This window comes from Chiloscyllium plagiosum, chromosome 5 (genome assembly GCF_004010195.1).
Source record: "Chiloscyllium plagiosum isolate BGI_BamShark_2017 chromosome 5, ASM401019v2, whole genome shotgun sequence".
Classification (NCBI taxonomy): domain Eukaryota; kingdom Metazoa; phylum Chordata; class Chondrichthyes; order Orectolobiformes; family Hemiscylliidae; genus Chiloscyllium; species Chiloscyllium plagiosum.
The window spans coordinates 29,490,995-29,517,995 of record NC_057714.1 but is presented as its reverse complement, the minus strand read 5'-3'; the positions used below and the strand labels follow the sequence as shown (position 1 = coordinate 29,517,995).

The 27,001-nt window shown below is 40.0% G+C and overlaps 1 protein-coding gene across 1 annotated transcript in view; it reads right to left on the bottom strand.

The window, feature by feature from the left end:
- The window catches only part of LOC122550241 (dynein axonemal heavy chain 11-like), a 456,308-nt gene that overhangs the window by 323,083 nt on the left and 106,224 nt on the right, over positions 1-27,001 (bottom strand). The window contains exons 14-22 of the mRNA XM_043690997.1: positions 25,828-26,223; positions 17,696-18,028; positions 16,525-16,779; positions 12,664-12,833; positions 12,009-12,231; positions 11,097-11,213; positions 10,867-10,953; positions 4,161-4,319; positions 1,255-1,338 (exon numbers count right to left, since the gene is read on the bottom strand). Of these exons, the coding sequence (XP_043546932.1) occupies positions 1,255-1,338; positions 4,161-4,319; positions 10,867-10,953; positions 11,097-11,213; positions 12,009-12,231; positions 12,664-12,833; positions 16,525-16,779; positions 17,696-18,028; positions 25,828-26,223 (1,824 nt within the window). The remainder of the gene's footprint in view (positions 1-1,254; positions 1,339-4,160; positions 4,320-10,866; positions 10,954-11,096; positions 11,214-12,008; positions 12,232-12,663; positions 12,834-16,524; positions 16,780-17,695; positions 18,029-25,827; positions 26,224-27,001) is intronic.

The window sequence follows — 27,001 nt, the reverse complement described above, 5'->3', positions numbered from 1 at the left end:
TACACACAAATGTGTGTCTGCTTAGAAACAAACCCTGAGACAGAGAGAAGGAGCAAGGTGGGCAAAGCGAGAAAAAAGGCAACTTCAGAAACCTCCAAGCGCCAAAGGAGAGGCATTGAATCAATTAACCGAATAATCAATAAACCGAATAATCAATTATCTGAATGAAATAGTGCCCGCCCATCTCGTTTGGATAATCGAGGTTCCTCTGTATACAGTTTAAACAATGGAGTACCAACAATCAATACCATGTCTAAAGCAGGTAATACTCTGGTAAAACCATATCTTTACAAGCAACTCTGGTTTGAAGATGTAGAGGAGATACTCAAACAATGCACACGGGTTGAGTAGACCGATAAGACAGCCTAATGATTTAGCTTTTTATGTTCTGTTAAGGAAATACTGGTGAAAGAAAATGGGTTTTCACAAATTCACAGAATTGTTACAGCACAAGAAGAGGCCTTTTTGCCTCTTTAATAGCGCTCCAAATGAGCCATTCATTTAGCACCATTCTCCCAGCTTCTCCCAACATTGCACCATCCTCTTTTTCGGAAAATAGTCTGATTCCCTTCTAAGAGCTTTAAGTGAACACTGACTCCACAACATTTCCAGGTAGTAAATTCCAGACCTTGACCATTGTGTGCAAAAAAGATTTTCCTCATGTTGTTTTTGTTTTTACCAATTACTTGAAATCTGTGCCTTCCCATTCTCAATCCTTTCATGATTGGGAACAGCTTCTTCCCGGCTACTCTGTCTAGATTACTTGCAATTTTCAATATCTCAATTAAATATCCTCTCAGCTTTCTTTTCCCCAAGATCCAATTTCTTTAATCTATTTTCATAATGAAGATGCTCATCCCTGGGACTGTTCTTATGAATCTTTTCTGTACTTCGTCCAATGCCTTTACATGAGTTCAAAACTGTGGCACCCAGAACTGAAGCCTGAGACCAAACTAGTATTCAATGCAAGCTCAACATGTCCTTCTTGTTCCTGCATTCTATTTTCCTATTAATAAAGCCTCGGACATTTTATGTTTCATTAACCTTTGAGCCTGTCATTCACTTGGACCAAAGAAAAATAGTTCAACAAAATTTATCACTAAGGTTTGAAAAATGTCCAAAGTAAATGAACTTGATTAATATTCCAGTTCACACTGCTTAACATTCTAGTACATGAGGATGCAAGATTTAAGCTGTTGACAAATTAGCTACAAAAAAAAAGAGAAGATAACATTATAGAACAAGCTGACTTGCCTTTGAAAATCTTCTTAGCTCCACATCCATTTGCTCCACGTTGATCTGTCTCCACTGTGTCTTGGTCCAGTCGTAAATGCTTGTCTGTTAAACAGGAAAACATACAAATTCCAACAGTAGTGTTTCAGATTATTAAAATATTTTTACTGATTATCAATTGAAATGGTTTCTTCCTAAAATTGATGACAAAAAAATTAAATAGATGGGGGTTCAACAGATTAGCTCCTTCTTCTGACTGTTAAGTTAACATAGAAATTTGGTAATGCAGACTAGCATTTTTGGATCACTGGGAGTCAGCAAGACTGGAAAAATGTCATGGTAGGATGAGGTGCATGGTGGTTGGGAGAGATGGGGGTGCAGGTAGTAAATGTCTGCTCTTTACATTTCCTATTTTCAACCAGTGGGAAAAATAGTTGTCTGCTTGGAGGCCATTTGAAACCCTTGGGTCAATTAAGGACGGAGCACCACCTCTACATCTGCAGATATTTAACACATCAAGGGAAATGGCCTCCAAGTGGAGACACTGGCCGGTGAAAACTTAGAATTTACAATGCGTTCCAGAAGGACTGGGAATGCTTTATGGACACTCCAGGGGTCAACAAGATTCCACACGATAGACTGCCTAGCAAGGTCAGATCAGATGGAATTCAGAGCCATTTGGATACAAAATTGGCCAGAAGGTAGGAGACAGCCGGTGGTGGTGGAGGATTGTTTTTCGGAGTGGAGGCCTGTGACCAGCAGTGTACCACAGTAATCCGTGGTGGTCCACTGCTTTTTGTCATTTATGCAAATTATATGGATGTGAATATAGAAGGAATGGTTAGTAAGTTTGCATATGACACCAAAATTGGTGGTGGCGTGGACAGCAAAGCAAGTTATCTCAGAGTACAATCGGCATGTGATCAAATGTGCCAAAAAGTGGCAGATGAAAATTTAATTTCGTTAAACATAAGGTATGGCATTTTGGTAAGGCAAATCAGGAAAGACCTATACAGTTAATGGTAGGGAATGTTGCTGAACAAAAAGACCTATGAATGCTGGGTGCATAGATCCTTGAAAGTGGAGTCGCAGGTCGACAGAGTGGTGAAGACGACATTTGGTACACTTGTCTGCATTGGTCAGAACACTGGCTTTAGGAGTTGGGATGTCATATTGCAGCTGTACAGGACATTGGTTAGGGCAATTTTGGAAGACTGCATTCAATTCTGCCCTCCTTGTTGTAGGAAAAATGCTGCTAAACTTGAGAAGGTGCAGAAAAGATTTACAATGACGTTGCCAGAATTGGAGGTTCTGAGCTATAGGGAGAGGCTGAATAGACCGGAGCTATAGAGTTTTTGCAAAGATTTGTAGCTTGGGTTGTGGATGAGGTTGTGGATTAGTTCGCTGAGCCAGTGTGTTTTTCTGCAGATGTTCTGTTACCTTGCTAAGGCTATTTTCCTGGAGCATCGGAGGTTATGAGGTGACCTTGTAAAGGTTTATAAAATTCATAACAGGCATGGATAGGATGAATAGCCAATACTCTTTCTCCCAGAGTAGGGGAGCCCAAAATTAGAGGGCATAGGTATAAGGTGAGTAGGGAATGATATAAAATGGACCTAAGGGGAAACTTGTTCATGCAGAAAGTGTGCGTGTATGGAATGAGCTGCCAGAAATGGTGGAGGCTGCTACAATTACAACATTTAAAAGACATTTGGATAGATACATGAATAGGAAGGGTTTAGAAAGATATAGACCAAATGCTGGCAAATGGGACTACATTAACTTAGGATATCTGGTTGGCATGGACGAGTTGGACTGAAGGGTCTGTTTCCATGCTGTACTGTTCTATGACTCTAGAACAACATCACTAGTATGAAGCAATCCCCAAATGCCCCCCCAACAAATGATTGCTGGGGCGTGACTGACAGGTTCCCCTTTTACTAAGGTGCTTTCCCATGCAGCTGCAACCTCATTAATGGCCTCCGCTAATAATGTGCTGCAAAGGCTACTGATCTGATGGCACTCTGAGCCAACCACTATTGCAGTCAGACCAACAACCTTGATGTGATGACAACCCCAGTAGCAGTAATTTACTCGATGACCACTCAGCAAAATGCAGCCAAAGTCCCAAAGCCTGCCAAAAGGAGTGGTGTCACTTTCTACCCTTATCCCTGACAATGAAACATCTGTCCTGTGAGAAAGTTAGGTCCAAGTAAGAGTCTGGATGAAAGCTTTCTACAGCAATTTACTTAGCCTGTAGATATTTGTTTGTCCCTTCCCTAGAGTCACTTTTGAGTAAACAGACAGTAAAAATGACCAATGTCAAGCTGGAATGTCTGGTTATTAAGAGGTTTCAAAAAAGCTGACTGCAGCAGTTCAGGAAGGTGACTGACCATCACTAAAGGGTAATTACGAATGCGCAACAAATGCCAATGACTTTCCCACCACCTCCCATATTGCATGGAAGCATGAAGAATTCCAGATTTCACCCACACATCAGAAACACAAGTTGTCATAGCAACAGAGTCATTATCCTTCAATTGAAATATTACAAGGTGATAGCATATTTCATTTCATGCCACAAGTAAGATCATCCCAGCTACTCTTTCCCCGAGTAAAATCCATCCCGTTATATAATCTCACAGTAGCATTAATTACAGCTCATTAATTACAAGTCATCACTTTGAAAACAAAAACAGAAGTTGCTGGAAAAGCTCAGCAGGTCTGGCAGCATCTGTGCAGAGAAATTAAAGTTAATGTTTCGGGTCCGGTGATCCTTCCTCAGAACTGAGGACTGTTTCGGTTTTTAACATCTTGAAAAGTACCGTTTCCCAATGTAAAGTAAAATAACCCCGCCAGAAAGGAATGTTAACTTTTAAAAAATGGCAAAACATTTTTTATGATTCAAGAGTAAATAGATGCTTCACCTTCACATATACAATAATATCCCAGAGTTGCTTAAGTAAAACTATATCTTGGCGACATTGTTTTAATTGTTTATACTCCGGAACGGTGACCTCAAACAGGTTGGCTGATTCTTGCATTTGTATCGTCTCTTCCTCCAGGGTAGTGAGCTCCTGGTTAGCCTAAATAGTAGAATTGGAAAGAATTCAGTTCATTCCAAAGTAACTGTTAATTCCACTGATGACAAAACCAATGTTTCACACTTATGAAAATCAGACGTAATCATTCACAGAGGAGTAGACTTTGCTAATGATAGTACAGCAATACTATATTTTGTTTAAAGAATGTTTAACAATAAATAAATATTGGAGAATTTACAACACACTATCAAATAATAGTTAGTTTAACAGCAGTTGTAAAGGCTTAGGGTTTTGTTTTGTTTAAAAGATCAAGAACACAAAGAATGAACACTGCCTAACACTATCAGTTTTAGTTACTGAAAATATGGAAGTCCCTTCCTCAGAAAGGCTGTAGATATTACACAAGTTGAAATTTGAAGACTGAGATTGATAACCTCCTGTGCCAGAAGTTTGTTTTAATTATTAGAATAATTATTATAACCTACAAGTGAAATAATAATTGTGAATGTTACTTCCAAAGTGAAAATGCAAACCAGTTAAATACACTTCAAACAGAAATAAAGTCCTATTAGTTGGCACTGTTTTCTACAACTAGCCAGACATAAGGGGTTAGAGAAAACAACCATTTAACTTCTCATGCAGTTTCATAATGCAGCATTTTATTGAGCAGGACCATCTAATGACCAATTTAGCATGGTCAATTCACCTGGCCTGCACATCTTTGGACTGTGGGAGGAAACCAGAGTACCCGGTGGAAACCCACGCAGACACGGGGAGAATTTGCACAGACAGTCGCCCAAGATCAAACCTGGGACCCTGGTGCTGTGAGGCAGCAGTGCTAACCACTGAGCCACTCAGTGACCATCTAATCGCACGTTGTATAAACCCACTGCCCCCTTCCAAGTGCAAATGGAAAACTGTTGTCAGTGGCATACTGCAGGCCATAGTTTATGGAACCTTGCTGATTGTGACATGTTTAGCCTTAAATGTGGGAGGTCTGATTGAGAAACATGCAGATGATAAAACATTGGCCAGATAATGGATACTGAAGACGTTAACTGTAAATTGCAGGTAGACATCAATGGTTGATTCAAAAAGTGGCAAATTGAATTCAATATGGAGAAGTATTAGGCATGCATTTGGGGAAGGCAAAGAAAGCAAAGGGCTACCCGGTAAAAATGAGCGTTTGTGGGGGGAATATTGAGGAAGTTAGAGATCTTAATATGTATGGCTACAGATTCCTGAAGGTGGAAGGACAGTTAAATAAGGCATATGTCAAAGCAGGCATATGGCAATGCTTTCCTTCATCGGTTGAGATATTGAATACAAGAGCAGAAATGTAATGCTGGAACTATATAAGACAATGGTTTGACCATAGTTGAAGTTGTGTACAGTTCTTGTCACCACATTACAGGAAGGACATCATTGCTATAGACAGAATGATTTACAAGTGTTTTGGCAGGATTTGTGAATTGCAGCTACAAGAATAGGAGGCATGGTGGCTCAGTGGTTAGCACTGCTGCCTCACAGCACCAGGGTCCCAGGTTTGATTTTGACCTTGGGCGACTGTCTGTGTGGAGCTTGCAAATTCTCCCAGTGTCTGCGTGGGTTTCCACCGGGTACTCTGGTTTCCTCCCACAGTCCAAAGATGTGCAGGCCAGGTGAATTGACCATGCTAAATTGTCTGCAGTGTTAGGTGCATTAGGAAATGAGATTGGGTGGGTTACTCTTCGGAGGGTCAGTGTGGACTTGTTGGGCCAAAGGGCCTGTTTCCACACTATAGGGAATCTAATCTAATCTAAATACATTGGATGGCTAGGGTTGTTTTCCTTTTAAAATAGTAGGCTGAGGAAGCGACTTAATTAACCTATATAAAATAATAAGTGATTTAAATAGAACTGACAGGGAAGAGATGTTTCTCCTAGCAGGGTGATTAATTACCAGAAAACACAGATTTAAAGTGATTGGTACAAGGATCAGAAAAGCCTTGAGAAAGAGCCTTTTCATCCTGATGTTGATGGGTATCTGAAATTCACTAGGCGAAAGTGAGGACTGCAGATGCTGGAGATTAGAGTTGAGAGTGTGGTGCTAGAAAAGCACAGCAGGTCAGGCAGCATCCAAGGACTGGGAAAATTGATATTTTGGGCAAAAGCTCTTCATCAGGAAGGAATTCACTGCCCAGTTTGATGGTTGAGGTGGAAACCCTCAAATCATTTTTAATAACTGGATCTGCACTTGAAGCAAGGTTACAGACTGGATGCTGGTGACTGGAATTAGAATGAACAGATAGTTTCTTCGACAGTGCAGACATGATAGTCTGATTGGCCACTTTCTGTATTTTAACCTTTGTATGTTTCTACACCTAAAGACCTTGTAGCATTAAAGAACCACAGTACGCAGCTCTTTGCATCTGCTGCTGGATTACAGAATCATCTTAATCCAGGGAGCAAACCTTTCCAATTTCACTGACATATATTGATAAATCTTGGTCAGATTCAGCCCAATGTGCTATTTGTGTCAAGTTTCATGGACGGTTTCTTTCTGCAAGGCTCTATGAATTTTTCAGTGTTGTCATCCCAAACTCGCCTCAATAACTGACAATCATTCCCCTATGATGCCACTCTCTTCCGATTCCAGCCCAATTCTCCCATTTGCCAACACCACTGGTACTTGTCACTTACAGGATATCACAACATATGCCAGGAAAACTAAAAAAGCTGAAGGTCCACAAACTATCGGGAGAATTACTCATTGCTTTTTGTCATTTGCCTGGAAAACAAAAACACATTCTATCCACATACTGGGTCCAGTATTCAACAACAAGATCAAACGAGTCAAGCTTCTTGAATAACAGCATAATGTCAGAAATGTTTACCCAACTCAAAGACGACTAATTTCTTCAGGAGCGTTTGTTTCTCTTGTCACCACTGAAATAACTCCAGAGAGGCTAGTATGCCATCCCCGAGTCATCCTTTATTTACAGGGGCATAAATACTTAACACTGTGCAGCTTCCTCATTGCTGGCTCTCAGACTGAACAGAACGTCTGACATTCTATTATATCTGTCAGCCAGGGCTCACTCATTGGCCCAAGTTAACAGCCCCAATCATTCTACGAGGTCCACCTGGTTGGCCTCATTACAATCACTATAAGGACAATCCCAGCAATCAGTTTGTTCATCCTCCGCTTTGGCTCCCCCTATGGTAAGTAAATCCTTCCTGAGGTAAGGAGACCAAAACTGCACACAATACTCTAGATGCGGTTTAACACCAAGATTCTATACAATTGAAGCAACACATTTTTGCTCCAGTATTCAAATCCTCTTAGAATAATTGACAATGATCCATGTGCCTTACTTGTTACACCTGCTTGCTAGATTTCACGGACTTACAAACAAGACATCCAGGTCCCACTGGATGTGAACACTTCGCCATTGCCCACATTTAAGAAATATCTGGACAAAACTGTTCCTTCTACTAAAGTGGATAACCTCACTTATCCATATTATACTCCATTTGTCATATCTTGTCTCCTCCCTCAGCTTGTCCAAGTTCCCTCAAAGCCTCTTTGGTCCATTGTCACAACTCTCATTCCCATATTTTGTGTCAGCTGCAAACTTAAAAATATTTCATTTCATACCAACATCCAAATCATTGGTACAGGTTGTGAACCGCTGGGCAAGCCCTTCACCCCTTCCTTCCACACCACATACCCCACTTCCACAGTGATCCTTGCAGGACCCCAATAGGCACAGCCTGCCAACCGGAGAATTACCTATTTACTTCTACACTGTCTTTATTCTGTTCACCAATCCCCAATCCACATTAGTATGTTAACCAGCAACACCTACTCCCCCCATCTTAACTTTCTGCAAGGAACCTTATTAAAACACTTCTAAAAATCCAAAAAGCACCCCAATCATTGTTTCCCCTTTTGGTCATAGAGTCGTACAGCATGGAAACAGACCCTTCGGTCCAACCAGTCCTCAACAAACCTAAACTAGTCCCACCCACCTGCACTTGGCACATATCCCTCCAAACCTTTCCTGTTCATGAACTTATCCTATTGTCTTTTAAATGTTGTGACTGTACCTGCATCAACCATTTCCTCTGGCAGTTCATTTCACACACAAACCTTTCTCTGTGTAAAAAAGGTCCCTCTCACGTCTTTTTTAAATCTTTCTCCTCTCACCTTAAAAAATAGTTTTGAAATCGCCCATCCTCAGAAAAAGATGCTTGTCATTCACCTCATTGCATACAGTTCTGGTCATCACACTACCAGAAGGAGTAAGATGCTTTGGGTACAGAAAAACTTCACCAGGAGGTTGCCTAGTATAGGGGATTTTAACTATGAAGAAAGGTTGGATAAACTAGGCTTGTTTCCATTGTAATGCAGGAGGTTGAGGGGGCAACCTGAAAGAAGTTCATAAGATTATGAATGGCATAGATAGAGTGGAAAGTATGAGGCTTTTTTCCAGGGTGGAGGGGTCAATCACTAGGGGCCGCAGGTTCAAGGGGGTGGGGGAGGGATGTTTAAAAGTGATGTGCAAGGTACACACAGAGAGTGATGAGTACCTGGAATGCGCTGCCAGAGGTGGTGGTGGAAGCAGACACAACAGCAGCAGTCAAGAAGTACCTGGAAGAATACACGAATAGGAAGGGAATAAAGGGATACGGATCATAGAAGTGAAGACAGTTTTAGTGTGGATGGGCAAAATGTGTCAGCGTAGGCTTAGAGGACTGAAGGGCCTGTTCCTGAGCTGTATTGCTTTTTGTGTTTATTTATACCCCTCATGATTTTATAAATCTCAATAAGGTCACCCCTCAACCTCCTACGCTCTATTAAAAAGAAACTCCCAGCCTTTTCAGCCTATTTTCACATCACAGACCCTCCATTCCCAACAACATAGAGATCCCAGTAAACCTATACAGAACCCCCTCCAGCTGAAGAACATCGTTCCCCCTTCATTAGTCATTGTATCGAGCACTGGAATTGGGAGGTCATGTTGCGGCTGTACAAGACATGGGTTCGGGCACTTTTGGAGTATTGCATGAAGTTCTGGTCTCCCTCCTATAGGAAGGACATTGTGAAACTTGAAAGGATTCAGAAAAGATTTACAAGGAGGTTACCAGGATTGGAGGGTTTGAGCTATACGGAGAGGCTGAAAAGGCTGGGGCTATTTTCCCTAGAACGTTAGAGGCTGAGGGGGTGACCTTATAGAGGTTTATAAAATCATGAGGGGCATTGATAGGGTAAATAGGCAAGGTGCTTTTCGCAGAGTGGAGAGTCCAAAACTAGAGGGCATAGGTTTAGAGTGAGAGGAGCAAGATATAAAAGGGACCTAAAGGGAAAGCTTTTCACATGTATGGAATGAGCTGCCAGAGAAAGTGGAGGAGGCTAGTACAATTACAACATTTAAAAGGCATCTGGATGGGTGTACGTGCAAGGTATTGGAAAGGTTTAGAAGGATACGGACCAAATGTTGGCAAATGGGACTAAGTGTCTGTAGGATATCTGGTTCGCATGGATGATTTGGACCAAAGGGTCTATTTCTGTGCTGTATACCTCTATGACTCTATAACAAACTGACCAGAACTGCAAACAGTACTCCAGAAGAGGCCTCATCAACATCCTGTATAACCCCAACATGACATCCCAACTCCCATACTCTGAGCAATGAAGGCAAGCGCGCTAATCACCTTCTTAACCACCCCCCCCCCCCCCACCCACTAACTGTGATGCAAAGTTTCTGCTGTTAGTACATCCTCAAAAAACAGCAGGTTTGTCAAGCATAATTTCCCTTTTATGTCTTTGTTGACCTTGTTGAATTAGAGCATAATTTTGAAACATAACAGTGAATAAACAATGTACTAAGTTGGTAGCAGCATAGGTGACAAGGGGAGATAAAGCCCTAGAGGTTAAGTTGTTACATAACTGAGTCAAATTCATTCAGCTATCACTCAAAAGTGACTACTTAGAATTGTAGTTTGCAACATAATATTCATTTTGTTTTAATGCAAACAACAATCAGTGTATTTTAACAAGTCATGACCTTCGGTTACAATAAGAGATATAAGACTGTCATGTGTTTATGTTAACCTTTCATTCATTCATTCATTCATATTGAAAATTGGGTTTTTTACTCCTGAGTTAAAAATGCATTAATTTTTTTTTAAATCTTCGTGAGTTTTTAACATTGTCACAATGTTTCTTATTTTTAACAGATATCATAAGTTATTCCTTATCATTGGGATCAGTTCTTGTACAGATGGATGTGTAAAGGACATAGATAAGGAAATAATTTGCAGAGTCAGAAATAACTTGTAGCAAATCATCTTATAATTATGTCTCATTGCAGAATCACTTCCAAACAGATTTTGAGAAAATTTCATTTTTCGAGTGAACTTGAGATCACAATATTTGATAAACCATATAAATATGGTTAAGGTTTCTTCTAGTAGTGTATCATACTCTGACTCATATCAGTTGGTTCAATTTGACATGTTCTTTGATATCAATTTTCATATGCGTTTGAAGCCTTTCAAACCTTTAAGGTTTTCCATCAAAACTCTCAGATCATCACTCCTACCTTATCCAATAATGTATATGGATTTGCAGAATTAAATGTAAAAGGTGCTTCCACTTGGAATTTTTCTCGAAACTCAACTTGCTTAGCCTGTTAAAAGAAAAAGAATCATTTAGAATGCCCTCAATGAGTGTTTCATATTTCATTACTCGTGATTCTCAAGTAAAAAAAAAACAAAACAAATCAATTTTGGTTACAATTACTTTTTAGACAAGTACAAAGAGAGCACTTACAACAAATGCCACACATCTTTTTCTGATGAGTGACACCTCTGCAGTCTGGAGGGCTGCAACTTCATGCTTCACAGAGGCAGCTATCTTCTTTGTATTGTTCCACTTCTCTGGTAATTCCTATTGATCATTGAACAACTTCTTACATCGAGAAAGGCATTTTCATCAAATATCATTAAACTTATATTGAAGGCAAATATAATCCCTTAAATGTAGTTCAATTCTTGTACACAGTTGGATGGGCAAAGCAGAAGTGAGGGGGTGAGTTTTCCACGTCACTGCCTGTGTCATGTTCTAGCAAGAGTAGCTCACAAACACTTCATAATTTATATCCGAGGCTTGCTGCATTGATTTCAGTGCATCAGAAACAAAAATTGAGTTCAACAGCTTATAAATTCCAGGTTACTTCGCAGCTGATTAATTTGAACAATATTTCCAAGTACTGAAGTCTGAAGGCAGTGCTGCAATCAAAGCAGCAATAACATTACTAATCTTAACAGCCAAGTTTCATTAACATCTTTCTGATCAACTGCACATTCTATAAGCAGGTGGCTCACTGTGAAAATGTCAGGTGACCCAGAGCTGCCCACCATTTGGGTAAATCACTAGATGGTGGTAGAACCATCAGGAAATGTAGCATGGCCTATGGGTGGGCGTAACTGGCAACCTGGGGGAGTACAATTCTATTCTTGCCTTGTGGGGCACAGAGGAGTACTCCTGTTTGGTTGATTAGCTGAATGTGTACACTGCAGAACATATTGAAAGTGTGTTTGCCAAACTCAAGTGTATATTTCAGCCATCACATGTTAAAATTAAGTCATCAAAACAATTAGTCATTTTATGTCATAAATTTCCATTATTTTCAAATCAAATAAATTTTTCTCAATAACTATCTGAACAAAAAGAAAAATATACCTCTAACAGCATGTAAATCTGGTCTGGCATTGTTTGATCATAACTCTCAAGAAGGTTAATCGTCTCCTTTAACGGTTCAAAAAGTTCATCAGTGGTGGTCTGTCTGTCTCTGACTGCCATTAGATGTCCCATTATATCAACAAGGCCATTATAGTCTCCTTCTTTCACCTTCTTTTTAAGTCCCTTATCTGTTACCTTTATAAATTCTTCAAGTTCACTTAGGCTGTGCAAAAGAGAAAGAAAAACATTCACCCTTGTGAGAACATGCTAAAGTGCAAAACATTTTAAAATGTGCACTCCTGCCATACTTCTGATGGAGTAGCTGAGAAAATTCCAGCCTATATATAGTTGTTTTGGTTTTCAAATTTTAGAATACTAACAGGCAGTAATTGCTGTATTCTATTATGCCTTTTTGAGGCTGAGGTGTTTACTGCCCAGCTAAGCACAGATACTGGACCTAATATCATAGCTGGTTGCGTTCCACTTGTGCCTAAGCAAAAAGCAGCAGAATGATCAGGTTTATTGTATGTGACTAATTATTGTATCTCTAACCACTAAAATTGAGCATACTGCATTTTCCTGTTTTATCTCACTAAATAATTTGGTACATTATTACATCTTTCTTCCTCAATCCCAAAAATAAGCAGTTATTCACCTATCAGTAACATAATGCATGAGATGTTCTTTAAACATCCAGCTCCATTTTTTGATTGTATTTAACAATGCCATCTTAAATGGTTTAATGTCAACTTTAAACCAACTTTCAAAGACTCGACTGTCTTCAAGTTTGCTGATCTGGATATATAGATTTTCATAAATATCAATCTGTAAAACAAAACACAAAAATGCATGATAACTATAATAATCATTTCTATATTTTTAAGCTCAACAATTATAAAATTAAGCTTGTAACCTTAACTTGCATCATAGTATGTTCTGTGATCACAGTCATCAAACATTGCAAGTACTGTAAAACATTGATGTTAAAAAGGCTAGTACTTTATAAATGCATTATAGAGTGGTGGACCATGGTTTAAATTAGAATTTCTCCACAGTGACAAACATCTTGCCTTTGTGTAAAATGTAAAGAGAATAATAATGATTTTTTTCTATTTCTCTCATTTTTTTTATCCAGTAACTTCATGAAATAAAACTTGTGTGATATAAAATTGGCTCCCCACTCACTAATACTCATGTCCACAGTTACACAAAGGTAAGATTTTTTCCAGTGTGTACTCAATCTCAGCTGTCTCAGTACAGGGAAGTTAATGTTCAAATAACATGTGCAGTAACTACATATGAAAATTTGTTTAGCACATCTTAATTATGGGCCCATTATCTGCAGAAGGCAGAAGCCCAGAATTGGCATCCCCAATGGGGGGGAAAAGGCAAGTCAATCCAAGGCCATTCTAACCTTCTAGCTATCATCTAGCATTGGCATAGGCTTGGCAACTCTGTAGTTAGACAAGCTTCTTCATGATGGGTGGGCATGGGAGGTGTGAAGAGGTAACAGAAAAGAGGAAGGAAGCAACATCTTGCTAAAACTAAAGAAAATCCACAGCCATAATTTCAGAGATTACATTGGAAATCACCTCCAGGGAAATCCACTACTGATCAACAAGTTTCTGAGATCAACAAGAAGGCATGTATATTGCTAAAATTAATTTTCTGGAACCCAGCTGCTCAGTACAACTGGAAATCCACCACCACCTTAACACTGGCAGTGCAGAGTCAGGGCAGGGTTAGGGAATATTTTGGCCTGCTAGGCCCAAAAACTCTTTCGTGTCTCGTCAATTAGAGTGTAAGTTCAATCCAAGTATGTCATCTTCCTTTGCAGTTCAAGGTTCCTGCTTCTGGAGAACACAAACTTCTTTCCACAAATTGTTTCATTGTTTAAATTCATTGTAAACATGCAAAATTTACCTATTCCAAATAACAAAGCTATTTGAAGGATTCAACACTTCAGACAGGTGGCACGATGGTTAGCACTGTCTCACAGCTCCAGGGGCCCGGGTTCAATTCCCGCCTCGGTTGACTGTCTGTGTGGAGTTTGCACATTCTCCCTGTGTCTGCATGGGTTTCCTCTGGGTGCTCCGATTTCCTCTCGCAATCCAAAGATATGCAGGTTAGGTGAACTGGCCATAGTGTTCAGGGATATGTAGGTTAGGTGCATTAGTTAGGGGTAAATGTAGGGTAATAGGGTCGGGAAATGGATTTGGGTGGGTTACTCTTTGGAGAGTCAGTGTGGACTTGTTGGGCCAAATGGCCTGTTCCCACACAGTGGGCATTCTATGAAGCTACTTAACCAAAAACAAAAGCCATCACAAACTAAGCTTTCCAAACCAGATTCAAAATAAAAGCATGTCATGTTGCTTTAAAAAAATCTACAAAATAATTATTGTCCATTCCTTTAATGCCTGCCTTTTGGACTTTCTTTTCTGGCACATCTCCTTTGAAGACCTGAGTGAATGCAACAGAACTGATGGAGTATACAACATATGGCCTCAGATGTTAACCTCTAGCAGAACTGAGCTGCTCAGCATAAGCGCTGCAGGAGGAGACATTGTCCAATAGACAACAGCAAGGTTAGTGTGGAATGGCAGGGATGGCAAGGTGAATACTCCATGTTCCCCAGAGCAAGCAGCATGTTCACACTCCATTGCCCGGTTTGGTGACTCTGCAATCCTAAGAATGTGCTGGAAGAGAGACTGCTGGACATATGACATACCCCGTAAGTCCCTTGACAAGCTGTAACCTCTGTGGCATGGCAGTAGTGTGAGCTTCCGCTGCAGCACGCAGACAATTAACTTGTATTACAAGGAGGGCTGAGACTTAAGCAATCAAACTAAATAACTGCTAGAACAACTTGCGAAGAGATTGGCCACCACTTCCAAATTGGAAAGTATGGGCTGCGAGCTCAGCACAAGGTGCAGTGCCAAGTTGATACTGGACTCCTCTGTGCTCCTTAGCGGTGACCTTTTCTAGCAGTCCTCTCAATGCAGATAGCACTTTGCTGTGGGTACTCTTCCTGGTTCTTCTGTGGTTTGTTTCAAAGCAGTTCTCATTTGTATCTTCGAAAATGGATTTGTATGCAAATACACCCACTGGTGAGCTGGCACCCAAGTTATCCGTGATCACTGGCTTGGCTGCAGCTCATTCATGGTCAATATCTCACTACTTGTAGATCCCAGCTATCTTCTCATATCCTTTCAGATATGTGTGGTATCAGACACTGAGCTGCTGGTTTTGAGTGAAACCAAAGAGACAGTGCTGTCCCTTCTGTATATGATCAGATTCCACCTCTCACTTATTTGAAAAGGAGGAGACTCAAAAAGGTACAACTGTATTCTTGGGAGGTACATGGATGCATCATGTGAACTATCTTGAGCATTTCTGAAGACACTAAGGAAGAAAGAGAATTATTATGCCAGACAACTTAATGCTGGAGGGTTCTAAAAAGAAAAATCACAAGACCATGAGAGGCACAGCACAGAATCTGCCTTTCGGCAGATTACTCCTGCCTGACCACTCACCTTGACCACATCTCTGACACAGCTGAAGATTTCAAAGCACTGCATCCAGATCTGGTAAGGCTGATTTTTGGCACCGACCACTAAGTTGATTTGATACCACTTCTTTAAATGTGTCTCTTCCTCTGCTACAGATCTTTCTTTCCATTTGCTTCATCAAAATCTCCATCACAGCCTCCAAAAATGTTTGAGGCTGCACCTCCTGTATTATCAGGATTTCAGATTCCCTTCAACCACTACTCCCAGAACAAACTTCAGCCACAAAACACTTGCCTGTTAAAGGAGATGCAGGCTACCTTTAAGCAGTGCAGCCTAACCTGACATAGTGCTACTCACTCACGATATTGCCCTTTACTGATGCATGAATCCGATCCATCCAGTCTGGTTAGCTCTGACTGGACACAATTCATTTTGTAAGTGATAGCTTGATGTTGACAGATTGCCTATATTTGCCGACAGCAACATGTCACTTCTACAAGATACAATGAAGGTACTCACTAAGGCTCATGGAACAGTTCCTTCAAAAATGTAATCTCTACCACTGTAGAGGACATGAGGAGCAATGCATGGGAACACCATGGGCTGCAATTAACAAGTCACAATCAATCCTGACTTGGAACGATCACTCTGTTCCTTCATGGCTACTGGGTCAAAATTCTGGAATTCCTTTTCTCTCAACACTGCATTGTGCCAATAGCACGTGGACTGTTGTGGGGAAAAAGGCAATCGTCTCAAGAACGATCAGGAATGCTCAGCAAAAGCTGATCTTGCTGGCAATGCTCATACACCATGATTAAAAGGAAATACTTTGCTTTGAATCTCAGCATTCACTTTCAGGGCTCACTAACTTGGCCCCTTTGTATTTAAGGATGCATAGTTGCATTATTCCGAGTCCCAGAAATTTATTCTAAATATAATATTAAATCAAAATTAAACAGAAAATGTTTTTCAACTGCATAAACCATTTTGTTTTAGCTTAACCTTACCTGTTCCTTAAACTGTTCTGTAGTAGGAGGGCACTCGGGAACACCTTCATCAGCATGAGTTTCAATCTCCTCTGCAGTCAACACATGGTTGTACAGCAAGAACTGCTTCATGAACTCTATCCTGTCATCTACCCAAAGGTATGAGTAAGAGTCAAATGAATTTCTGTAGTCCACAGCTTTGCTAATGATCTCTGTTACCCTATCCATGATCTCTTGCCGGACCTCTGATAGGTCAAGTATATCCTCCATATCATCCTGTGTAAAGAACGAACACACTTTATTATCTCTTTATGGCCACAGTGGTTATTATCCACTTGAGGTGGTGTAACTTAGTGGTCACAATATTGAACTATTTGTGGGCGGCACGGTGGCACAGTGGTTAGCACTGCTGCCTCACAGCGCCAGAGACCCGGGTTCAATTCCCGCCTCAGGCGACTGACTGTGTGGAGTTTGCACGTTCTCCCCGTGTCTGCGTGGGTTTCGTCCGGGTGCTCCGGTTTCCTCCCACAGTCCAAAGATGTGCAGGTCAGGTGAATTGGCCATGCTAAATTGCCCATAGTGTTAGGTAAGCGGTAAATGTAAATGTAGGGGTTGGGGTATGGATGGGTTGCGCTTCGGCGGGGCGGTGTGGACTTGTTGGGCCGAAGGGCCTGTTTCCATACTGTAAGTAATCTAGTCTAACCCAACAGTCTCCATGTTATTACCCTTCAGACAATTAATATGGGGCATAAATATTGATTTGTCAATGTTTGCATTTTATGAACAAATTAAAATAAGACCTGTGTAAAGACCAACAGTTGACCTCCTTCAGAAAATCCAATTTATACACATGACCATTTACTCAATGTGGACTTCCCTGAATGTTAACAGCTAAGATAATGTGACAAATTCTCCACTGATCATCCACAGGACAACAATTACAAGTAGCACAGCTACTTTTGAAGGTCAGGCCTCTTAACATAAGAGTACAAAAATTAGGTTACAGTAAACATAATTTGTGATAAACAGAATTTAAAATTATTTAATTCAGAAAAAAACTGGAAGCTACAAATGCACAAAATGCAAAAGAATTGTGGATTTGTTTTTGTAGTTTGGATTATAACAATCTACTTCATATATTCTTTCCATAAAGCAACATATGCAGGCTAGAGAGTAGCTTTGTGATAATTACCTGATAACTATCAATCTCAAGATGGCCAGCTACTCTTTTCACCTGTGCAGCCATTTTGTAAATGTCACTTATCAACTCTTCGACTAAATCATAGAATCCATCTGCAGCATCCTTATCTAGAGAAGGTTTGAATACAATCTCTGGGATACTGAGCATCATTTGTGATACAAACAATGGTGCAGGTTTTAAAGTAGCTTCAGTGTTCTCAAGGAAAAACTCAAGGGAGCATGAAATAGCATTGAAGAAACCATCTAAAACCATGTCATCAATATACTCCAAATAGGCCTTCCATGATTTAGTAACTGGGTCTGCCTTCAGAAGTCTGAGATTCTCCTGTTAATCAGAAACAAATTAACATAAAATTATTATCTTAGGTCTTCAGAAGCTAAATATAAATCTTTTCATTCACAAGATAACGTGTTTTCAACTAAATTCGAACTAACGGAAATTACTATCACAAAGTTGAAATAGTTTATCCATTGAACCAGAGTGCACTTTTTTAAAATTATTGAGTCTACAGTGGTAAAAAGGAACTGACAATGAAGTCAAGAACTAACAATGAGACCGTGCACGCTATAAAATGAAGCAGGTTGCTTTCATTACATTGGAATCCTGCCTGGGTAATTTTATAAAAGTTGCCCTCTGAATATTGAACTCTGCCTGTGGGAAGTGAGTTTTGAAAGTTGTCTATCACTCCCTATGATCTTCCTATTAAAATAACAAGACAGAAAATCAGTAGTCAAAGTTTTACTCAAGGAATGGAGTTTTGTAACTGAATGTAACTTTTAATTATCCATTTATTTCATAGTTTTGCATGCAATTATTATAAATGTAGACTTTCCCAGTTACATAAAACCAAATTAAAGATCATTGGTGAATTAAAATCATTGCAAGCAAGGACACGATCGCACTGCCTAATAGTTAGTACTCAATCTGGATTCTTGGAGATTCATCATATAATAATTAATGGAAGAATTAAACTCTACACAGACATACTACGGCTTTTTTTTCAGACATAGTATAGTAAATATATATCATTACTACATATATGTCAACATTGGCTTCTTCAGAATAGAGGTTGAAGCTATACTTCTTTTGAGTCTGGGAAGACTTAATTGATAATGAGTGTGACAATCCTCCATTATTGTGATTACCACATCCAACAGATCAGATCAGATCAGAAGTCTCTGGACGCAAAATGTTAACTCTGATTTCTCCCCACAGATGCTACTAGACATGCTGAGATTTTCCAACAATTTCTGTTTTTAGTTTCTGATTTCCAATTTCCACAGTTCATTTGGCTTTTTTTTGAAGATCAGATCTAACTCCTGTCACAGTGTGAATGGCAGCAGCCAATTAAACAACTCACTGTATAATTCGGATGTTTCTCTCTCCGCTGATGCTGTCAGACTTGCTGAGTTTCTCTAGCATTCACATGTGTTAAGACTATCCTATTTCTTATGGTCTTATGTGTTTGTTTCAGATTACATTTCTCATTTTGTTTTTGTTTGAACTGAGCAGAGTTAACATCCTCAATAATGGGGGAGTCCAGTACAATAGTGCAAAAGACGAGGCTAAAACATCAGCAACCACTTCAACTAGAACTGCCACATAAATTATCCATTGCCGAAGGTTTCCAATATCACACATGCCAGCCTTCAGCCAATTTGATTTACTTAACGTGATGCCCTGAAATGGCTGCAGGCACTCGATACTGCAAGGGTTTTGACCTGACAGACTTATGCTTCAGAATTTACTGTGCCCCTAACCAGGTTGTTCCAGTAACAGTTACAATACTAGCATCTCTCTAGCAATGTGGAACACTGCCTAGGTACATCCTATATAAAGAAAACGTGGCAAAACAAACCCAGCCAAGTATCACCTCATCAGTCTGTTCTTGATCATCATCAAAGTGATGGAAGGGGTTATCAACAGTGCAATCAAGTACCACTCACCCAATGGTAACTGCTCACTGATGCTCATTTGGGTTCCACCAGACCCACTCAGCATTTAACCCTATTATAGCTTTGGTCAAAACATGGGAAAAAGAGCTGAACTCAAGAGAGAAAGTGAGAGTGAATGGTCTTGAATTAAAGTATTAGAGAGAGAGAACAATCAAGTAGTCCTTGTAATATCGAAGTTAATGAGAACTGGGGAGAAAATACCATTAGATGGAGTCACACCTATCATAAAGGAAGATGGCTATGAATGTTAGGGACCAATAATTTCAACCTCAGGACATTGACACAGGAATTCCTCAGGATGACAGCCTTGGCCAAACATCCGCATCTGCCTCATCAAAGATGTACCCTTTATGAAGAAGTCAGAGTACAGAAATTCTGCAGCATGTTAATCTGCCTCCTGTTTCACCAAACCATCTCCACCATCTTAAAGGCTCAAGTAAGGAGTGTAAGCATGTGAACAAAAACAATCGGAAAAAGAGTAGACCACACAGCTCAGCAATCCTACTCTGCTGCACAACATGTTCACAGGCTTTCCTACTGGCTCCCCATATTACTTTATTCACTGAAACCAAATATTTGTCTACATCAAGATTGGCTCAGCTGCAGCACTATTGATTGAGCTGGTCAGGTCCTAAAGGACATAGCTGCTAGACAGAGTCTGTGGCAGGTGGTGAGAGAAGCAACAAGACGGAAAATCATACTTGACCTCATCCTTACTAATCTGCCAGCTGTAGATACATCTGTCTGTGACAATATCACTAAGAGTGACCACCATGCAGTCCTTGTGGAGACAAAATGTCACCTTCACAGTGACAATAAACTGCATCATGTTGTGTGACACTATCACTATGCTAAATGGGTCAGACTTTGAACAGATCGAGCAACTCAAGATTGGGCATCCGTGAGGCACTGTGGGCCATAATCAGCAGAATTGTACTTCAGAACAATCTGTAACCTCAAAGCCTGGCACATTCCTCCGCTCAACAATTACCATCAAGCTAGGGGATCAACTCTGGTTCAATGGAGAGTACAGGAGGGCATGCATGAGCAACACTAGGCATACCTAAAAAGGAGGGGTCAACCTGGCGAAGCTACCAAACAGGATTACTTACATGCCAAACAGCATAAGCAGCAAATGACAGACAGAGTTAAGCAATCCCAGAACCAAGGGGTCAGATCTAAGCTCTGCAGTCCTGGCACATCCAGTCATGAGTAGTGGTGGATAATTAAAAACTCACTGGAAGAAAATGGTCCAACAATATCCCAATCCTCAATGATGGAAGAGCCCAAAAGATATAGCTGAAGTATTTGCAGCAATCTTCAGCCAGAAGTGCCAAGTGGATGATCCATCTCAACCTCCTCCAGTGATACCAAGCATCACAGATACCAGTCTTCAGTCAATTCAATTCACTCTATGTGATAGCAAGAAACATTTGTAGGCACTGGAAACTGCAAAAGCCTAACAACATATGAAGACTTTTGCTCCATAACTTGCTACTCACATAGCCAAACAACTCCGGTACAGTTACAACGTTGGCATCTACTCAACAAGGTAGAAATTTGCCCAGGTATGTCCTGTACATAAAAAGCAGGACAAATCCAACTCGGCCAATTACTGTCCCATCAGTCTACTCTCGATCGTCAATGAAGTAATGGAAGGTGTCATCATCAATGTTATCAAGCAACACCTGCTCAGCAATAACCTGCTCAATGATGCCCAGTTTGGGTTCTTCTAGGGCCACTCAGCTCCTGACACCATAAGACAAAGACAAAACAACTGAATTCCAGAGGTGAGGTGAGAGTGACAGCCCTTGACATCAAGGCCACATTTGATTGAGTGTGCCATCAAAGAGCCCTAGCGAAACTGGAATCAATGGATATCAGGGGGCAAACTTTCTGCTGGTTAGAGTCACACCTGGTACATAGGAAGATGGTTGTAATTCTTGGAGGTTAGTCATCTTAACTCAAAGACATTTCTGCTGGAGTTGCTCAGGGTGGTGTCCTTGGCCCGACCATCTTCAGCTGCTTTCCTCCATCCTAAGGTCAGAATTGGCAATGTTTGCCGACATTTGCACAATGTTTACCATCAATTACAATTCCCAAGGTCTTGAAACAGTCAATGTTCAAACAAGAGAAGCAACAAGAGGAAAAAATATACTTGACCTCATCCTTACTAATTTGCCAACTGTAGATGCATCTATCCATGACAGTATCTCTAAGACTGACTACCGCACAGTCCTTGTGGAGACAAGGACTCACCTTCACACTGTTGGAGTAAAGGACTGTAAGTGTTGGACTGGGGTGGGCAAAGTCAGACTATAACCTGACAGCAGGTTATAATCCAACAGGTTTATTTAAAATTGTAAGCTATTGGAGCACTGCTTCTTCATCAGGTGAAATGATTTCATCTGATGAAGAAGCAACGCTACAAAAGCTTACGTTCAAATATCACAAGCTCTGGGACAATATCCAGGCTACAACTGACAAGTGGCAAGTAACATTCACACTGCACAAATGCCAGGCAATTAATAATAAGAGAAAATAATTAGAGAATTGACATTCAATGGTGTTACCATCATCGAGTCGCCCACTATTACGATCCTGGGGATTATAATTGACCAGAGCTCAATTGGACTTGCCATATAAATACAGTAGGTACAAGAGCAGGTTAGAAGCTAGGAATGCTGCAGTGAGTTATTCACCTCCTGACTCCCCAAAGCCTGTTCGCCACCGACAAGGCACAAGTCAGGAGTGTGATGGAATACTCCGCACTTGCCAAGATGGGTGCAGCTACAACAATACTCAAAATGCTTGACATCTTTCCAGGACAAAACAATCCAATTGGCTGGCACCACATCAATAAGCATCCACTCCAACTACCACCAACAGTCAGAAGCAGCAGCACTCCAGAAATTCACCAAAGATCCTTACTTAGCACTTTCTAAACCCATGACCCCTTCCATCTAGAAGGAAAAGAGCATGGGAACATCACCACATCCACATTCCCCTTTAAGTCATTCACCATCCTGACCTGAAAATATATCACTGTTCCTTCGTTGTCCCTAGGCCCAAATCCTGGAATTTCCTTCCCAAAGGGCATAATTAATCTACCTACAGAGGTTCAAGAAATTAGCTCACCATCACCTTCTCAAAGTCAACTAGAAACGAGCAAGAAATGCTGGCCGACCAGCGATGCCCACATGCAACAACTGAATAAAATACATCAGGCTTAATGATGCAGCATTTAATGATGCAGCATTCACCACCCTACGCAGAAGAGAATGCCAAAGATTCTTAATCCCCTCAAACATTCTCTCATCTCATTCGTAAGTGATTAGCCCTTATGCAGAAATTACACCCACTTATTCCAAAGTCCCTGACAGGGAAAACAATCTCTCAGTATCTATCCTGTTAAGGGCCTTCATTATCCTAAATGTTTCAAATAGATCACCTCTCATTCCTCTAAACAGGAGAATATTATCTAGAGCAAATTTACTTAGTCTCTTAGCATAGGGCAAAACCCTCATTCCAGGGACTAATCCAGGTGAACCTTTACTACACAGCCTCCAAAACAAGTATGCCCTTCCTTATTATAGAGACCAAAATTGCAAACAATATTCTAGATGTGGCAAGACTTTTTAGTAAAAAGGACAACAATAGTCAATGCATTACAGAAAATGGTAGAAAATATATGCATACACATGGCAGAAATTAGAACCACAGCAAATAACAATGGTAAACAGTCAAAGCTTAAGGGGGGGGGGGGGGTTCAAACACATATAGCATTTTTAATAGATGAGTGGCTAACACAAATTACAAATGAATATGATTTGAGAGCTATTACAAAGATGTGGGTTGCAAGGTGACCACAACTGGGAATTTAATATTCAAGGGCATTCAACATCCCAGAAGAATAAGCAAAAGGTCAAAGGATATAGATTAGTATTATTAATAAAAGATGGTGTGAGTGTGATGGCAAGTAAAGATATAGGTGCAATACAGTACAACATCAGTTATCCTGTTCCACAACCACCTGATGGAGCAGCACCTCGAAAGCTAGTGCTTCCAAATAAACCTGTTGGACTATAGCCTAGTATTGAGAGTTTTAACTTTGTCCACCCCAGTCCAACACCGGCACCTTCAAATCGGAAGTAGGATTAATGAGAGATCTTGTAGTTAAGGATCCTCTAGGGTGTGGTGTTCTCCACATAGTAAAACTTCAAATTTTGTTTGAGGGATAGCAATTGGGTCTCAAACCAGGGTCCTCATCTTAAGCAAGGGCAATTACAGAGGTATGAGGTGAGACCTGTCGAAAGTAGGCTGGGTTATAAACAAGAGGGAAAGTTGGTGGATGAGTAGTGGTAGACATTTAAGCCGAAATTTCATGATGCTTACCAAATATTTGATCTAGTCAAATAGATGGACACAATGAAAACGATGAAACAGCGGTGGTTATCAAAAATGGTCAAGGATAGTATCCAATCAAAACCTAAGGCATATAAAGCAACAAAGATACGTGATAAGGCAGAGGATTGTACTGATTTAGGAATCAGCAGCAGATGATAAAAGAAAACTAATAAGAAGGGAGAAATTAATTATGAAAGTAAATTGACAAGAAACATTTTTAAAAAACTTCTATTAGTAGATAAGACAGTACCCACAGTTAAGTATGAGACGCTTGGAGGATGCAACTGGCGAATTAATAACAGGGAGATGGAAATTGCAGACAAGTTAACCCAATGTTTTGCATTAGTCTTCATGGTGGAGCACATTATAAATATCCCAAAGATAACAGATAAGTAAGGCATTGACAGAAGGAAAGGTCTAGCTGCAGTCTCTATGATGTGGAAGTGCTTGTGTTGGACTGTGGTGGACAAATTTAAAAATCACGCAGCACCAGGTTATAGTCCAACAGGTTTATTTGGAAGTACTAGCTTTTGGAGCATTGCTCCTTCATCAGGTAGCTATGCAGCAGTCTCTAGCATGATGAATAAAATATTTGATAGACTAATGAACAAAAGATAGAAATGCACCAGGACCTGAAGGTCTCCACTCAAGGGGTTTAAATGAATTGGCTGCAGAGATAATGGAGGCATCCAGAAATATTCCAGACAGTGGAAAACTCTCATGTGCCAACTTTGTTCAAGCAGAGAGGGAAACAGAAAGTAGAAAACGATAGGCCAGCTAGTCTCATATCTGTCATTGGGAAGAAGCTAGAATCCATTATCAAAGAAGAAACAGCAAGTCATTTAGAAATGATAAATGCAACCAACTAGAGTTAACATAGTTTTGTGAAAGGAAGACCATGTTTGATCAATTTTCTGAAGTTATTTCTGGATATAACAAGGACAGTTTTTAAAACGAAACCAGTAGATTTAATTTTTTATTCATCCATGAGATGTGGATGTCGCTGGCTGCACCAGCATTTATTGTCCAACCCTAAATGCCCTAAGAAGTGTTAGTGAATTACCTTCTTGAACCATTGCAGGTGAACATACAATACTGTTAAGGGAGGGAGTTTCAGGATTTTGACCCAGCAACACTGAATGGTGACATATTTCAAATCAGGATGTTGAGTGGCTTGGTGGTGGGGGTGGTGGGGGTATTTGCAGTTCGTTGTTTTCACATTTCACATGGTTATGGGTTTGGAGGTTTCTAAGAAGATTTGGTGGATTTCTGTAGTGCATCTTGTTGATAGCACACACTGCTGCTACTGGGCATCAGTGGTGAAGGAAGTGGATGTTTGCGGAGATGGTGCCAATCCAGTGGACTGCTTTGTCCTGCATGTTTCTCCCGTGTTGTTGGAGCTGCATTCAGCCAAGCAAGTGGGCAATAATTCATTACACTTCTGATATAGTGTATTATAATGTAGTGTATTTGGACACTACATTATAATACAGTCAATGTAAGTTGAGAACATTACCAGTAAGCCAAAGGTGGCAGTCAGATTCATGGACAAAAAGTGCACCTCTTATACAAGATTTCCATTCATAGTGTTGAGAAAATACACTGTGAATTGTATTGGTAGAATTAAATATCGAGCTCTTCGGTGATAACAAATTAAATTTGTAATTCAGCTGTATTGAAACTTTTAATAAAGTAGTTTTTCTGGCAATTATACTTTGTCAAGCTTATTGGAAAATATTTTGTATTTTTCTTCAAACATACCTCAACCAATTTGTGAATCGTAATACCATCCTCCCTTATCAATTTGTACCACTTGACTACTCTGTCTTCTCGGTCTTCCAGGTTCAACAGATTATCTCTTCGGTTATCCCTTCTTGCAAACATTGCACTCTCACTCCAAGCTTTCATGAGTGTTTGTAGTGTTTCTACATTTTCTTTGGTCTTCTGAACCCTGCTTGCCAGATCATAGACTGCGTCCTTCAAGTGGACAATGCAGTTCCAGCAGTTTTCATTCTGCCAAGTAATAGCCTCCTCTGCAGCCTTCAGCTCATCATCAATAGCTTCCAATTCATTAAAGATTAGTGGAAACTCAACTTCCAAGACAGTCTGTTTCAGCTTATTGTACCACTTCACCATCAATTCCAAGGTTCCGACGTACTAAATAATTTACAAACAACAAATGAGAATTAGCAGAGTCCTCCTTTATAAATACTATTATTTCCAGAGAGGCAGGAGCAGTATTTTTCATATGAATGAATCAATAACAAAATCAATATTTAATCCCATATTCATTTCATTAAATAACTCACCAAAGGATCATCTTAGTGGAAAGTATTTTCCTAATGCTGGGCTGGGACAGAATAAAGAAAATCTGCACGCTATTTTCAACAGAAAAATCACAAGCAAATGATTTGAATTGATAAGGTTTAGGTCCTGAGCTTTTATAAACAAATAAAAGAAAGATTTGTCATCATTTGAGAGGTGGTGTCCCCTTATGGGCTTGTGTACTCAAAATATTTTATAATCCTATTTTATATAATAGATGTTTGTCACAAGATTTTTATTTTTAAGGGCACTGGAATCCATTCGTATATTTTTTTTAATGCTAAAATAGCAGAGGGTATCAGCCAGGAACAATTGTTAAAAATTATTTCTCATATCATAGTTTGATTTTTCACTGCCAGAATCTGTACAAATATCACTGGATATTTCTGTTTTAAGCTGAGAAATATCATAATTTTGTTTAAAATGATTTAACATTTGCCTCAAATCAAATTGCAAACAGCACAGACTTCTCCAGTTTCTTTGCTTAATTATTCACAACATTTAGATGGGCCTAAGGGTAATCCTTGCAGGAAAAAAGGAAAATTGCATGGTGAAATTTAGAGAGAAAGACAATTAAAGGGAAAATTGGAGTTCAAAAAAGTGAAATGTC